The following is a 15,692-nucleotide window of genomic DNA, read 5'->3' on the forward strand; positions in this document are numbered from 1 at the left end:
GCCTCCTGCTGCATCACCATACAGCGCTATCACTGCTGCTACCAATGGAGGATACAGCCCCAGCCACATCTGGCTCAGGCCCCTGTGATGTGTATAGTAGGGTACAGGTATAGGGGGCTGTGTGTAATAGATGCCTCCTGCTGCATCACCATACAGCGCTATCACTGCTGCTACCAAGGAAGGATACAGCCCCAGCCACATCTGACTCAGGCCCCTGTGATGTGTATAGCAGGGTACAGGTATAGGGAGCTGTGTGTAATAGACGCCTCCTGCTGCATCACCATACAGCGCTATCACTGCTGCTACCAAGGAAGGATACAGCCCCAGCCACATCTGACTCAGGCCCCTGTGATGTGTATAGTAGGGTACAGGTATAGGGGCTGTGTGTAATACACGCCTCCTGCTGCATCACCATACAGTGCTATCACTGCTACTACCAAGGAAGGATACAGCCCCAGCCACATCTGACTCAGGTCCCTGTGATGTGTATAGTAGGGTACAGGTATAGGGAGCTTCGTGTAATAGATGCCTCCTGCTGCATCACCATACAGCGCTGTCACTGCTGCTACCAAGGAAGGATACAGCCCCAGCCACATCTGACTCAGGCCCCTGTGATGTGTATAGTAGGGTACAGGTATAGGGAGCTGTGTGTAATAGACGCCTCCTGCTGCATCACCATACAGTGCTATCACTGCTGCTACCAAGGAAGGATACAGCCCCAGCCACATCTGACTCAGGCCCCTGTGATGTGTATAGTAGAGTACAGGTATAGGGGGCTGTGTGTAATAGACGCCTCCTGCTGCATCACCATACAGCGCTGTCACTGCTGCTACCAAGGATGGATACAGCCCCAGCCACATCTGACTCAGGCCCCTGTGATGTGTATAGTAGAGTACAGGTATAGGGGCTGTGTGTAATAGACATCTCATACTGCATCACCATACAGCGCTGTCACTGCTGCTACCAAGGAAGGATACAGCCCCAGCCACATCTGGCTCAGGCCCCTGTGATGTGTATAGTAGAGTACAGGTATAGGGGCTGTGTGTAATAGACATCTCATACTGCATCACCATACAGCGCTGTCACTGCTGCTACCAAGGAAGGATACAGCCCCAGCCACATCTGGCTCAGGCCCCTGTGATGTGTTTAGTAGGGTACAGGTATAGGGGGCTGTGTGTAATAGATGCCTCCTGCTGCATCACCATACAGCGCTATCACTGCTACTACCAAGGAAGGATACAGCCCCAGCCACATCTGACTCAGGCCCCTGTGATGTGTATAGTAGGGTACAGGTATAGGGAGCTGTGTGTAATAGACGCCTCCTGCTGCATCACCATACAGCGCTATCACTGCTACTACCAAGGAAGGATACAGCCCCAGCCACATCTGACTCAGGCCCCTGTGATGTGTATAGTAGGGTACAGGTATAGGTGCTGTGTGTAATAGGCGCCTGGTGCTGCATCACCATACAGCGCTGTCACTGCTGCTACCAAGGAGGGATACAGCCCCAGCCACATCTGACTCCGGCCCCTGTGATGTGTATAGTAGGGTACAGGTATAGGGGGCTGTGTGTAATAGACGCCTCCTGCTGCATCACCATACAGCGCTGTCACTGCTGCTACCAAGGAAGGATACAGCCCCAGCCACATCTGACTCAGGCCCCTGTGATGTGTATAGTAGGGTACAGGTATAGGGGGCTGTGTGTAATAGATGCCTCCTGCTGCATCACCATACAGCAATATCACTGCTGCTACCAAGGAAGGATACAGCCCCAGCCACATATGACTCAGGCCCCTGTGATGTGTATAGTAGGGTACAGGTATAGGGGCTGTGTGTAATAGACACCTCCTGCTGCATCACCATACAGCGCTATCACTGCTGCTACCAAGGAGGGATACAGACCCAGCCACATCTGACTCAGGCCCCTGTGATGTGTATAGTAGTGTACAGGTATAGGTGCTGTGTGTAATAGACGCCTCCTGCTGCATCACCATACAGCGCTATCACTGCTGCTACCAAGGAAGGATACAGCCCCAGCCACATCTGACTCAGGCCCCTGTGATGTGTATAGTAGGGTACAGGTATAGGGAGCTGTGTGTAATAGACGCCTCCTGCTGCATCACCATACAGCGCTATCACTGCTGCTACCAAGGAAGGATACAGCCCCAGCCACATCTGACTCAGGCCCCTGTGATGTGTATAGTAGGGTACAGGTATAGGGAGCTGTGTGTAATAGACGCCTCCTGCTGCATCACCATACAGCGCTATCACTGCTGCTACCAAGGAAGGATACAGCCCCAGCCACATCTGACTCAGGCCCCTGTGATGTGAATAGTAGGGTACAGGTATAGGGGGCTGTGTGTAATAGACGCCTCCTGCTGCATCACCATACAGTGCTATCACTGCTGCTACCAAGGAGGGATACAGCCCCAGCCACATCTGACTCAGGCCCCTGTGATGTGTATAGTAGACTACAGGTATAGGGGGCTGTGTGTAATAGACGCCTCCTGCTGCATCACCATACAGCGCTGTCACTGCTGCTACCAAGGAAGGATACAGCCCCAGCCACATCTGACTCAGGCCCTGTGATGTGTATAGTAGGGTACAGGTATAGGGGCTGTGTGTAATAGACGCCTCCTGCTGCATCACCATACAGCGCTATCACTGCTGCTACCAAGGAAGGATACAGCCCCAGCCACATCTGACTCAGGCCGCTGTGATGTGTATAGTAGGGTACAGGTATAGGGGCTGTGTGTAATAGACGCCTCCTGCTGCATCACCATACAGTGCTATCACTGCTGCTACCAAGGAAGGATACAGCCCCAGCCACATCTGACTCAGGCCGCTGTGATGTGTATAGTAGGGTACAGGTATAAGGAGCTGTGTGTAATAGACGCCTCCTGCTGCATCACCATACAGAGCTATCACTGCTGCTACCAAGGAGGGATACAGCCCCAGCCACATCTGAGTCAGGCCCCTGTGATGTGTATAGTAGGGTACAGGTATAGGGGGCTGTGTGTAATAGACGCCTCCTGCTGCATCACCATACAGCGCTATCACTACTGCTACCAAAGGAGGATACAACTCTGACTGCACCAGACTCAGGCCCTGACGTATTGTATTACACAGTAGCCACCTATTAAGTACTATATGCAGGTAACTTACCTCCTCCTCATACAGGACCTCTCCTTCCTCCACAACAGGCTGTCCCGCCGATACCTGGGAATACCTGATCACAGGGTCTGCGGGGTTCCTGGCGTCTGCTCCGTTATCTAACAGATCTCGCTGCAGGAACACAATCATAGTGAAGTACAAGGACAGCAACATAATATCTTTAGGGGTGATGCTCTAACATCCGTGTCCCCTTACCGCCGCACATCGCTGGCTACCGCATTCATAATTATCGCATATGCTGTAAAATATGCGATAATTATGGCAAAAGACAGCTCTTGCATTAAGAGCTGTCTTTTGCGGTGAGCCGGCGATGTGCGGCAGGCCCCGGCGGCTCCCCCCTCCCTCCCTTACCCGGATAATTTTGCTGCTGCTGCTGCTGCAGGGGAGGGGGGGGGCTCTCCTCCTCCCTGCACCCAGAAGATGATTTTCAGTGCAGGAGGAGGAGGTCACAGGTCTGGGCAGCACAGCACTGTTCTGCCCGGACACAGGTGGGGGGGGGGGGGGGGGTCAGCACGAGTCGGCGGTGGTCTGTGCGGGGCGGCGTGGGTCGCGTTTAGAAGTCCATAGGCTTCTATGGGGTATTGGTAACACAACCAGTGTATCACAACAGGTTTATGCGCAGCCTGTATCCAGGGTGTAGAATTAGGGAGTGGATATTGATTACCGTCGTAATAAAACCAGAGATAATTCAGTCGGAGACTCACCTCTGAACCTCCTGCTGCACATTGCCTCTCTTTATCTGCATAACAGGGAAAACAAACAGATACAGGAATGTATAACCATGTTTATATTTTTTACACATTTCCTTAGCACACAGGTTCTCAAACTCGGTCGTCATAACCACACACAATGCATGCAAGTGAAATAATTAGCTTCACCTGTGGATATTTTCAAATGTGTCAGTGAGTAATGAATACACCTGTGCACCTGCCGGGTGACCTGGAAAATGTGAGCCGTGTGGGGTCCTGAGGACCGAGTTTGAGAACCACTGCCTTAGCACCGCTGTATTGTGTGATCTATAGTAGGGCTGTTACCAAGTGGGTGGTACATACCCTCCGACTGCACCATTTTGGCTGCTACATTACAGGTTTTTTGGGGGTCTGTACTTCCCCAAAAAAAAAAAAAAAAAGCTGTGTACATATTTTCTGGGTCTCTGACTCTCCATTGAAAGAATAGGGAAGTTGGCATGACCATACCCTTTTCGGATTTTGTACCGGTTTCTGCCCTTCAGATGTTGGGAAAGTATGGTGGTAGAAGAAAAATATCTGCAATCTGTGCTGAGCAAGCAATAGGCCAGTGCAGGAATATGGATTAGGCCAGGCATGGTTAAACTGTCGCTCTCCAGCTGTTGAGAAACTACACATCCCAGCATGCCTTGCCATAGTTTTAGCATTCCCTAATAGCAAAATTATGGCAAGGCATGATGGGACTTGTAATTTCACCACAGCTGGAGGGACAGTTTGGCCATGCATGGATTAGGCCTTCCACACGTGCCTTTTTAATGTGGTTCTATACCTCCCAGTAAACAACCTGATTTGGCCCTTTATATTTAGAATTAGAGGAAAAAATGGACCCTGGTTTACCTCATGAAATGGCTGCCATCACGGTGTGCGTGTCAGGGGGAGGCCTTAAAATGGGCACAGCTTGATGATTATTCAATGAGGCCTGTACTACCTAATCAGTAGGTTCTAGCTTTGAGACAGTGAAGCAATTGGCTTCATTGTCATGAATATGGGCTCACCCCACAAAATGGCCGCTGTGTTCTGGTTATAGTGAGTTTTACCTTTCTGCTTTTTTCTCCAGCACACAATAAATAGGATGATGAAGAGGACGATGACAGTGAGAACGATGGGCACAGTTATAGACAGCACTGCAAATGAATGCAAAATACAAGGAGGTTAGGCATGACCTTATGGTAAATAGAAGCAAAAATTATATTATATGCCAACATAGGGCCTTATTCTAGTTCACTCTTTCTGACAAAATCCTTCTTAGATGGACAAAACCATGTGCACTGCAGGTGGGGCAGATGTAAAATGTGCAGAGAGAATTAGATTTGGGTGAATTATTTTGTTTCTGTGCAGGGTAAATACTGGCTGCTTTATTTTTACACTGCAATATAGATCTCACTTTGAAGTAAAACCCCACCCAAATCTAATTCTCTCTGAAAAAGTATCATCTGCCCCACCTGCAATGCACATGGTTTTGTCCATCTAAGAAGGATTTTGTCAGAAAGAGTGAACTAGAATAAGGCCCAGAATCAGGTAATGTAGAATGAATATTCGGACCACAGAGCTTTAATATGTAAAATACTTTTATTTAGGGGTGTGGGTTACATTCTCTGTTATGTGTCCAGGATTTATGATTACACCCCCCCCCCCACCACCACCACCACCACCACCACCACCACCACCACCACACCCTTCATTGGTGATGAAAGCTCCATGTTGGGTCTATTAGCTTAAGTATTGGGTATTGGGACTAATACTGCAGGAATAGTTTTTTATGGTGTTAAATGAAGGCTTTTCTCTGAGCTGCTTACAGATCCGCCGTGTAATTTTAAAATGAGGTTGATAAATAAAGAAAGTTGCATTATACTAATGTCAAGGACCCTGATAATTTAGTATAAGGAATAGGCATTTAGAAAAATGGTAATAGCTTTTTTTTTTTAATTTTAGTTTATGTGACTGATTGTACCAAACCTATTATTCTGTAACAGTGACTCATTCCAGTCATTTTGGGTTTCTAGAAATAAACCTATATAGCTTTTGCAGAAGTCTTGTCACCCATTGTACTTGCCTCTCTGCTGTGTGTGGCTGGTTGGGGAACCCTTGCCTCTCTGCTGTGTGTGGCTGGTTGGGGAACCCTTGCCTCTCTGCTGTGTGTGGCTGGTGGGGGAACCCTTGGCTCTCTGCTGTGTGTGGCTGGTTGAGGAACCCTTGCCTCTCTGCTGTGTGTGGCTGGTTGGGGAACCCTTGCCTCTCAGTTGTGTGTGGCTGGTTGGGGAACTCTTGCCTCTCTGTTGTGTGTGGCTGGTGGGGGAACCCTTGTCTCTCTGTTGTGTGTGGCTGGTTGGGGAACCCTTGGCTCTCTGCTCTGTGTGGCTGGTTGGGGAACCCTTGGCTCTCTGCTGTGTGTGGCTGGTTGGGGAACCCTTGGCTCTCTGCTGTATGTGGCTGGTGGGGGAACCCTTGTCTCTCTGCTGTGTGTGGCTGGTGGGGGAACCCTTGTCTCTCTGCTGTGTGTGGCTGGTGGGGGAACCCTTGGCTCTCTGCTCTGTGTGGCTGGTTGGGGAACCCTTGGCTCTCTGCTGTGTGTGGCTGGTTGGGGAACCCTTGGCTCTCTGCTGTATGTGGCTGGTGGGGGAACCCTTGTCTCTCTGCTGTGTGTGGCTGGTGGGGGAACCCTTGTCTCTCTGCTGTGTGTGGCTGGTGGGGGAACCCTTGGCTCTCTGCTGTGTGTGGCTGGTTGGGGAACCCTTGGCTCTCTGCTGTATGTGGCTGGTGGGGGAACCCTTGGCTCTCTGCTGTGTGTGGCTGGTTGGGGAACCCTTGGCTCTCTGCTGTATGTGGCTGGTGGGGGAACCCTTGGCTCTCAGTTGTGTGTGGCTGGTGGGGGAACTCTTGCCTCTCTGTTGTGTGTGGCTGGTGGGGGAACTCTTGCCTCTCTGTTGTGTGTGGCTGGTGGGGGAACCCTTGGCTCTCTGTTGTGTGTGGCTGGTTGGGGAACCCTTGCCTCTCTGCTGTGTGTGGCTGGTTGGGGAACCCTTGCCTCTCTGCTGTGTGTGGCTGGTTGGGGAACCCTTGCCTCTCTGCTGTGTGTGGCTGGTGGGGGAACCCTTGGCTCTCTGCTGTGTGTGGCTGGTTGGGGAACCCTTGCCTCTCTGCTGTGTGTGGCTGGTTGGGGAACCCTTGGCTCTCAGTTGTGTGTGGCTGGTTGGGGAACTCTTGCCTCTCTGTTGTGTGTGGCTGGTGGGGGAACCCTTGTCTCTCTGTTGTGTGTGGCTGGTTGGGGAACCCTTGGCTCTCTGCTGTGTGTGGCTGGTTGGGGAACCCTTGGCTCTCTGCTCTGTGTGGCTGGTTGGGGAACCCTTGGCTCTCTGCTCTGTGTGGCTGGTTGGGGAACCCTTGGCTCTCTGCTGTATGTGGCTGGTGGGGGAACCCTTGTCTCTCTGCTGTGTGTGGCTGGTGGGGGAACCCTTGTCTCTCTGCTGTGTGTGGCTGGTGGGGGAACCCTTGGCTCTCTGCTGTGTGTGGCTGGTTGGGGAACCCTTGGCTCTCTGCTGTATGTGGCTGGTGGGGGAACCCTTGGCTCTCAGTTGTGTGTGGCTGGTGGGGGAACTCTTGCCTCTCTGTTGTGTGTGGCTGGTGGGGGAACCCTTGGCTCTCTGTTGTGTGTGGCTGGTTGGGGAACCCTTGGCTCTCTGCTTTGTGTGGCTGGTTGGGGAACCCTTGGCTCTCAGTTGTGTGTGGCTGGTGGGGGAACCCTTGCCTCTCTGTTGTGTGTGGCTGGTTGGGGATCCCTTGTCTCTCTGTTGAGTGTGACTGGTGGGGGAACCCTTGGCTCTCTGCTGTGTGTGGCTGGTGGGGGAACCCTTGCCTCTCTGTTGTATGTGGCTGGTTGCGGAACCCTTGCCTCTCTGTTGTATGTGGCTAGTTGGGGAACCCTTGTCTCTCTGTTGTGTGTGGCTGGTGGGGGAACCCTTGCCTCTCTGTTGTATGTGGCTGGTGGGGGAACCCTTGTCTCTCTGCTGTGTGTGGCTGGTTAGGAATTGCCACCAGCTGACACCCCCACCACACCACTTGCATCCTTACCAACTGGAGGATTAAACATATAATAAAGTAAGCGTCATCAATAAACATAAAACTGGCACCAAAGATGGAAGGACGTGAACACCAAGCGTATAACAAGGCAGAGACTACAAACCAGTGGAGGTGTTAATGGCAGGATTATTTTCAGCAAGGTCTTCACATACAGTGTCCGCTGTGGCCGTACATGGATGTTTCACATGTTGACCCTCAGTGCACCTAAAACAGAACAATTACAGCTTGATCATATAATGTAAAAGGAGATGGCAGGATTGTGGGGAAGAGAAGGTAACTGATGGCACCTCTCCTGATCAGCAGAATCATCATATAGACCAGTTAAAGTTTCATATCTTTAGACAAATAGAAAAGGGACAATAATGATCAATAATGATCTGCACAGTTACCTCTGGCACGTGATACAGTACAGATCGCAGGTGTCATTTGGAATACAGTAAGTGCCCGCTTTGCACTGGCAAATGGTATCTGTGGTCGGAGTACACGCTGCCACCTGAACTTCATCTGAAACATAAGGGGAGATAAAGTCACAATGGGAGATACAGTCAGCTATAGAACATTACTATGGCTGTCACTTCTGCCGACACACATGATGACACTGGCACTAGAATGACCAGCCTCCCCATGCCTGGTCATAGTATGCGTAGTATGTATGGACAATGATGTATGATATAGCCACCAATAGTCAGACAGGAAAGTTATCATCATCGGTTGCTATGGGATACAGCACATCCGTTCTCCTGACACCATTGTACTAAGTAATATTTTTCAGAGCTCTTCTTGATATATGAAACAAGGCACCATGATGTCTGTGAGGGTGACAGGTTAATGCACAGGTTACTGACTGCACAAGGCCAGGGTGTATTCCCAGGATGGGCCAGCAGAGGGCGTGTGTACTGTGATCTGTGAGTCACCTCTGTTACCTGTAATGAACATGTGACACTTAGAACTAGAAGGTGTCTCTATAACCACAGAGATGTATGTGTGTTCCTGCAGTAACTCAACCTCTAAGGTGATGCAGGTTCCCATTTATATTACAGCCCTGTTTATCTGTCTATATATATATATATATATATATATATATATATATATATATATATATATATATATATATATATATATATATATATATATATATATATATATATATATATATATATATATATAGTGCACTGGGCTTTATTAGTTGAACAGGATCAGCAATTGTTAATGGTTGGGAAGATTATTAGCAAACCGCTTACACAGAGGTAACCTGTCTGTAGCTGGGACGTGTGCACTACAGTCTGCTGCACCTGATGTCAGTATCTGGTCTGTCGCTGGGATGTGTGCACTACAGTCTGCTGCACCTGAGGTCAGTATCTGGTCTGTCACTGGAACGTGTGCACTATAGTCTGCTGCACCTGAGATCAGCATCTTCTGGCCTGTAGCTGGGATGTGTGCACTACAGTCTGCTGCACCTGAGGTCAGTATCTGGTCTGCAGCTGGGACGTGTGCACTACAGTCTGCTGCACCTGAGATCAGCATCTGGCCTGTAGCTGGGATGTGTGCACTACAGTCTGCTGCACCTGAGGTCAGTATCTGGTCTGTAGCTGGGACATGTGCACTACAGTCTGCTGCACCTGAGGTCAGTATCTGGTCTGTCACTGGAACGTGTGCACTATAGTCTGCTGCACCTGAGATCAGCATCTGGCCTGTAGCTGGGATGTGTGCACTACAGTCTGCTGCACCTGAGGTCAGTATCTGGTCTGCAGCTGGGACGTGTGCACTACAGTCTGCTGCACCTGAGATCAGCATCTGGCCTGTAGCTGGGATGTGTGCACTACAGTCTGCTGCACCTGAGGTCAGTATTTGGTCTGTATCTATGATCTGGACAATACAGCCTCCTGCACCTGAGATTAGTAAACGATCTGTAGCCAGGACACGCAGACAGCAGAATATACACTACAGTCTGCTGCATCTGCACAATAATATGCCCTCGGACTACTATACAAACTGCGCAGATTTAGAAATGAAATAAATCCAATCCTTGGAAGAGGCAGAACACAGATAATGATGATCAGTACCACGCGGTCTGCAGCGCCGGCAGCTCAGGCAGTAATCCAGTCCGTTGGGGTGAGCGGTAAACTTCGTCCCTGCCGCACACGGGTTACAGGATCCGTGTCCGTGGTGTTCGCTGCAGTGCTGAGAGACATGTGTTCCTGGCAGAGAGATCACACAGGTGTTACATCATTATCTGTGCCTGCGATACATGGGGCTCATTCGCATTCTGGATATTGATAAATCGGACAGTATCGCATCCCCCCAATAGTAGAAACCTTCTGTGGTGCCTCCTTCATTTATTCAGGGGATACCAAAGGTCAACATGATGGTTGACACATGAAAAGGTCGTTATGTGTTTTTAACTTGAGGGGACGTGGGGGCTAGCCTGGCATACAGGGGGGTGTAAAGCTGCCAGCATGGAGATGTAACTACAGTAAGTGACAGGAGATCAATCCCAGGTTCCACCACACAATCCATATGGGCGCTGATGCTGCACCTCGCACGTCTTGTCAGATTGCTGGGGAATAGATTTTGCTTCTTCCCTCCATGAAAGAAATGGTTTACAGTTTATACTGTGTTTTGGGACAGAAAATGCTCAGTTACAGTGGCAAACGCAGGATTTTTAAGAGAGGGGGGTAATTTCATACACTGGATCAGAGTTGCCGACCCTCCCGGAATTCCCGGGAGTCTCCCGAAAATCGGGTCCCCCTCCCGGCCCCCCGGAAGGGTGGACAACCCTCCCGGAATCTGGGGGACCCCCCTGAGTCCCCCGAATCGCGGCATGTAAATGCCGCAATCCGTGGGTCTCAGAGGAGGGGGCGGAGCTAAATTGGCACAATCGTGTCATTTTAGCCCCGCCCCCTCCATGGAGATCAGTCATTTCCCCTTTTTCCCGTAATCCCCCCCTTCTCCCGGAGAGGAGCATTTAAAAGTCGGCAATCCTGCACTGGATACTGTATGGAATAAAGTATTAATATTTAACAGTACAGATGGTCTATATACAGATGGATCCCCTCTCATTTAGCTCCAGCACTCGCCAAAATGTCCCCACTGGCAAGAGCTGGCTGAGAGGAACTACATCAGACTGGGCGCACGCACGTCCCAGTCACTCGGCGGCGGGGCTCGGAAACCCTGCCTGTCTCCGCTTCAGGGAAATGGGCAGAGTTAGGGGGGGTGCGGGGAGGACCGACGGGGAGTTCCGTCGGTACGGGGCGCATGAGCCCCCTTCCGGCGGCTGGCGGCCAATGGCGGAGGCTGGCTGCTGGCGATTCCATCCATTCATTCCATGGAGCATCTGTAGGCCTTTTATTAAACATGTTATAATAAATAGATACACAAACATAATAGAACCAGTACTGCACTTTCTAAGTTCACAATCTCCCACTTCATGGTACGGTTCCTGTCTCTTCCACCTGGCAGCTGCTCTCTGGTCCATTGCGATGTCTGAGGGCTCAGATCCACACATACAGTAAATGTGGTAGAAGAAGCTGCTCCCACAGGGCATGCGTAGCAGCTCCGCTCTGTCCCTTACACTGCATGATGGTAGCAGCTCTATTGATCATATTATATACCAGCTATTGTAGTCACAATTTAAGGCACTTGCCAAGAGGAGGGGGTTTCTGGGCAACCAGAACCCCCCCCCCCCCACCCCCACATTTGCCTACGTAACTGACATCACAGTTGAAGCAATACCTTTAAAGTATATTGCTGTGTAAGAGGCACAAGAACATCTGCACACATTAAAACCCTACATACATCAGGGGGTGATAGGGTACACAAAGGGCCGGATATACTTGAAGTATTGAGGGGATTCTACTCTAAACTTTACTCCCAGGGAGAATTAAATCAGGAGGAAAAAAATAAATTCTGGAACTCGGTTTCCATGCCACAGATTTCTACAGCTGCGGCGGAACGAATCATGGCCCCCATAACAGTAGAAGAAGTGACACAGGCTATAACCAAATTAAAACCCCTCAAAGCCCCTGGACCTGATGGTTATTCAGGAGAATTTTATAAAATTCTAAAACCTAGGATAAGTGAAAATCTGACAGCAGTCTTTAATGCCATACTTGAGGGACAGCAACTACCGCTGTATTTCAACTCGGCAGTAATTAAGGTGCTCCCGAAGCCGGGAAGGGACCTAGAGGATCCGGGGTCTTATAGACCCATCTCGTTATTAAATACTGACTATAAGTTGTTAACCAAAATTATTTCTGAAAGGATTAAGTACATTTTGCCTTCAGTTGTCTCCGAGGATCAGACCGGGTTTATACACGGCCGACACTCGGTGGTAAATGTACGCAAGTTACTGTCGGTGGTCCAGAGGCTAGGGGAAGAGGGGGGCTCGGGTGACCGGGTCATAATATCTATGGACGCCGAAAAGGCATTTGATCTGGTCACCTGGGACCATTTGTACGAAACGTTGGCTAGATTTGGATTCCCTCAGACCTTTATTCAACTGATAAATTCCCTATACACCTTACCCTACACACAAGTTGCATGTAATGGATATATCTCACTCCCTTTCCTTATTCAAAAGGGGACGAGGCAGGGGTGCCCGCTGTCCCCACTCCTATTCGCATTGGCTCTGGAGCCACTTGCAGTGGCACTTAGGGCCAATCAGGGTTTCAGGGGGATCACGGTAGGAAATACAGAATTAAAAGTTAGTCTCTTCGCAGATGATATGCTGCTATTTGTATCCCAGTTATCGGAATCCCTACCGGTCATTAAGACATGTATTAATGGATTTGGATCTTTTGCGGGTTATAAGATTAATTATCACAAATCAGAAATATTGCAGGTATTAGGACCTCAGGTAGCAGAAATACCGAGACACGTCATAGCCCCCTTCAAGTTAAATTCCAAAGCCATTAAATACTTAGGCATAAATGTCCCAGGCAATATTGGCGATTTATATAAATTAAATTATTCACCTATTATTGGAGAGTTGGAGAGAATGTTGGGAATTTGGAAATCATTACCGATATCAATGCTGGGAAGGGCGGTAGTCATACAGGTTATTGCATTCCCAAAGCTCTCATATAGCATCCAGATGCTTCCAATTAGGCTATCCAGGACTGATATACAGAAAATTAATAAAATATTTTTTTCTTTTTTGTGGCAGGGGAAAAAATCACGGATCTCCAGACAAAAAACATATCTTAAAAAAGCTGATGGGGGGTTAGGAATACCAAATGTTCTGGCCTTCAGCCAAGCAGTCCACATGAGGTATATATTAGACTGGCTTCAGGGGTCTGATGCGTACACACACAGGGCACTAGAGGGAGACATAGTCTCACCATATTCATTAGCAGGTCTGCTTCATGTTCCTAGAACTAAAATTCCACAGCAAATATTAGCAAATATATTGTTTAAGGACACATACTCCGCATGGCTATTTATTAACAAAAAGCTGGGCCGCAGCCACCAGAATACAAAATACGATACATTATGGGGCAACCCAGGATTTACTCCAGGAATGTCAGAATTAGGATATGATAGATGGAAAAAGCAAGGGATACTGGCGGTCAAGGACGTATTTGACCCTGGAGGAAAGCTCCTATCATTTCAGGACATAGCAACTAAATATTCACTGCCCAACAGAGATTTTTTCATGTTTCTGCAGGTCAGGCACTTTATTCAATCTAAAAAGGGCCCTATGCTGGAGGCTGGTACTCCAGATGTGATCCAACAAGTGTTTACTTTGAGCTCCACGGGTCCTTATAGGATAAAATATATATATGGGGAAATTTTGCCGATCTCACCTGAAAAGGTTTGGAACGCCATGGTACCAAAGTGGCGGACAGACATTCCAGGGGTTACTTCAAGTGAAATACTCCATGAACATATGGGAAAAACACTTAAAGTTCTACATTCCACTATGCTGCAGGAAGTCCACATAAAAACTTTGCATAGAGCGTACATCTCGCAAGCCCAGAGAAAATACTTTGTACCTGGGGAACTAGGAATGTGTCTTAAATGCAAGGGCTCTAATGCTACATTCTTCCATCATATGTGGGACTGCGGGAAAATTAGGAAATTTTGGGACAAAGTAATGATGTATATTAATACCACATGTGGAATAAAACTTACAAAAGACCCTTTGGCAATGCTTTGTGCGAACTTCTCCAACTGGAGTATACCTGGCCGAAAAACTGAACTGTTCCCTCTTTTGACCATAATTGTGACGGTTGCAAAGAAAGTAATTCTGCGCAGCTGGACTAGCTCATCTCCTCCATTTTTGCAGGATGTGAAAGTAGCACTAACACAATTGCTATATTTTGATAGGAGAGCTACACTGCCGATGGTGGAGGAAGGTGTTAAGAAATTTTATGTAAAATGGGGAACATTTATAAGATCATTGGGTGAGGACACACAGAAACATGTCATGAAAATATTTGAGGGCACATCTTGGTACTTACTCAGATCATTGTCAAATAACTGAGATGCACGGAGTCCTAGAGGGGGGAGGGAACGGGAGGGAGGTTGGGAGTTTATGGGGTTAAGGTTAGTTTGGATAGAGGTAAGATATTTGTTTTGTTTAAATACTTATAGCTATTGTATAAGGAAAAGGTATATTTAGCGCGGCAATTGAAAGAGTTGGGGTCAATATAGAGACCCAGGTAATCTAAAATATTATGCCCGCATAGTTCTGAATAGGGGATAGAAAACTCAGGTAACATGTTACAGTAAGCAAAATAATTGTGATTCAAGACCCCTCTTTGTATACAATTGTTGTGCTTTATTTTGTAATTTTTTGAGTTGTTCTGCGAAACAAATATTACAATGTACAGGAAATGTTTAACTATTGAAATGTTTTACATTGGAAAATTTAATAAAAACGTTTTAAAAAAAAAAAAAAGTATATTGCTGTGAAGAGGAGAACTTAGAAAAGTAATACTTGCGGTAGGCAGCTAGAGGCGGCGGTGCGGTCTGCCCGCTGGATACCCCGCAAACCGTTGCTGCCCACTGTGCCAGCCTTAGGCTTGGAAAGTATGCTCCTAAGCTTTCTAAATGCCCCAGACATTTGCCTAGTTTGCCTATTCCTATGGCTGGTTCTTAGAGCCTTATTCAGATCTGATTGCAGGGCACATTGCATTTGCAAATGGACAAAACCATGCACACTACAGGTGGGGCAGATGTAATATGTGCAGCAAGTTCTGAATTAGGCCTAGAGTGCACTGGACAGACTTGAAAAGATGAGAGAATGTGAGCTAATAAAGTGGAGTTATGTCTTGTTCTGGTCCTATTATATATATATTTTTTTGTTATAGAAAGATTAAAATGATATGTGGCATGTCTATTCTGTGTGTGACTGCTGATGAATCTGGATATGAAATGCTATGTTAATGTGTTTTTCCAGGAAAACACTGTAATGTTCCAGATCTAATGCCTATACAGTTGCAGCAATACACAGAATGTAGGCATGCGGCATGTCATTTTAATCAGCAGAAGCTGCTTGTGAATCCTATTCTTTCCGTTTTGCAAATTAGATGCTGTTTAATGGAAACGTCGCAAAAAGATGTACGGTGCTACAGAGACACCCGGAGCGCATGCATTATGTATAACGTTGATTGGATTACATGGGGAATAAATAGATGCGGAGACATCAGTATATGGGTGGGATGTATTAATATACAATGGCGCCCTTCGCCT

At 48.1% G+C, this 15,692-nt stretch overlaps 1 protein-coding gene across 2 annotated transcripts in view; it reads right to left on the reverse strand.

Annotated features, from left to right (window-relative positions):
- Positions 1–15,692, reverse strand: part of LOC146045217 (tumor necrosis factor receptor superfamily member 10B-like) — a 69,792-nt gene that overhangs the window by 17,370 nt on the left and 36,730 nt on the right. For both annotated transcript variants that reach the window (XM_083163929.1, XM_083163930.1), the window contains exons 3-8: positions 10,061–10,195; positions 8,387–8,501; positions 8,101–8,201; positions 4,958–5,044; positions 3,879–3,913; positions 3,166–3,285 (exon numbers count right to left, since the gene is read on the reverse strand). In XM_083163929.1, coding sequence (XP_083020055.1) covers positions 3,166–3,285; positions 3,879–3,913; positions 4,958–5,044; positions 8,101–8,201; positions 8,387–8,501; positions 10,061–10,195 — 593 coding nt within the window. The remainder of the gene's footprint in view (positions 1–3,165; positions 3,286–3,878; positions 3,914–4,957; positions 5,045–8,100; positions 8,202–8,386; positions 8,502–10,060; positions 10,196–15,692) is intronic.

This window comes from Crinia signifera, chromosome 11 (genome assembly GCF_055691185.1).
Source record: "Crinia signifera chromosome 11, ASM5569118v1, whole genome shotgun sequence".
Taxonomy (NCBI): Eukaryota; Metazoa; Chordata; class Amphibia; order Anura; family Myobatrachidae; genus Crinia; species Crinia signifera.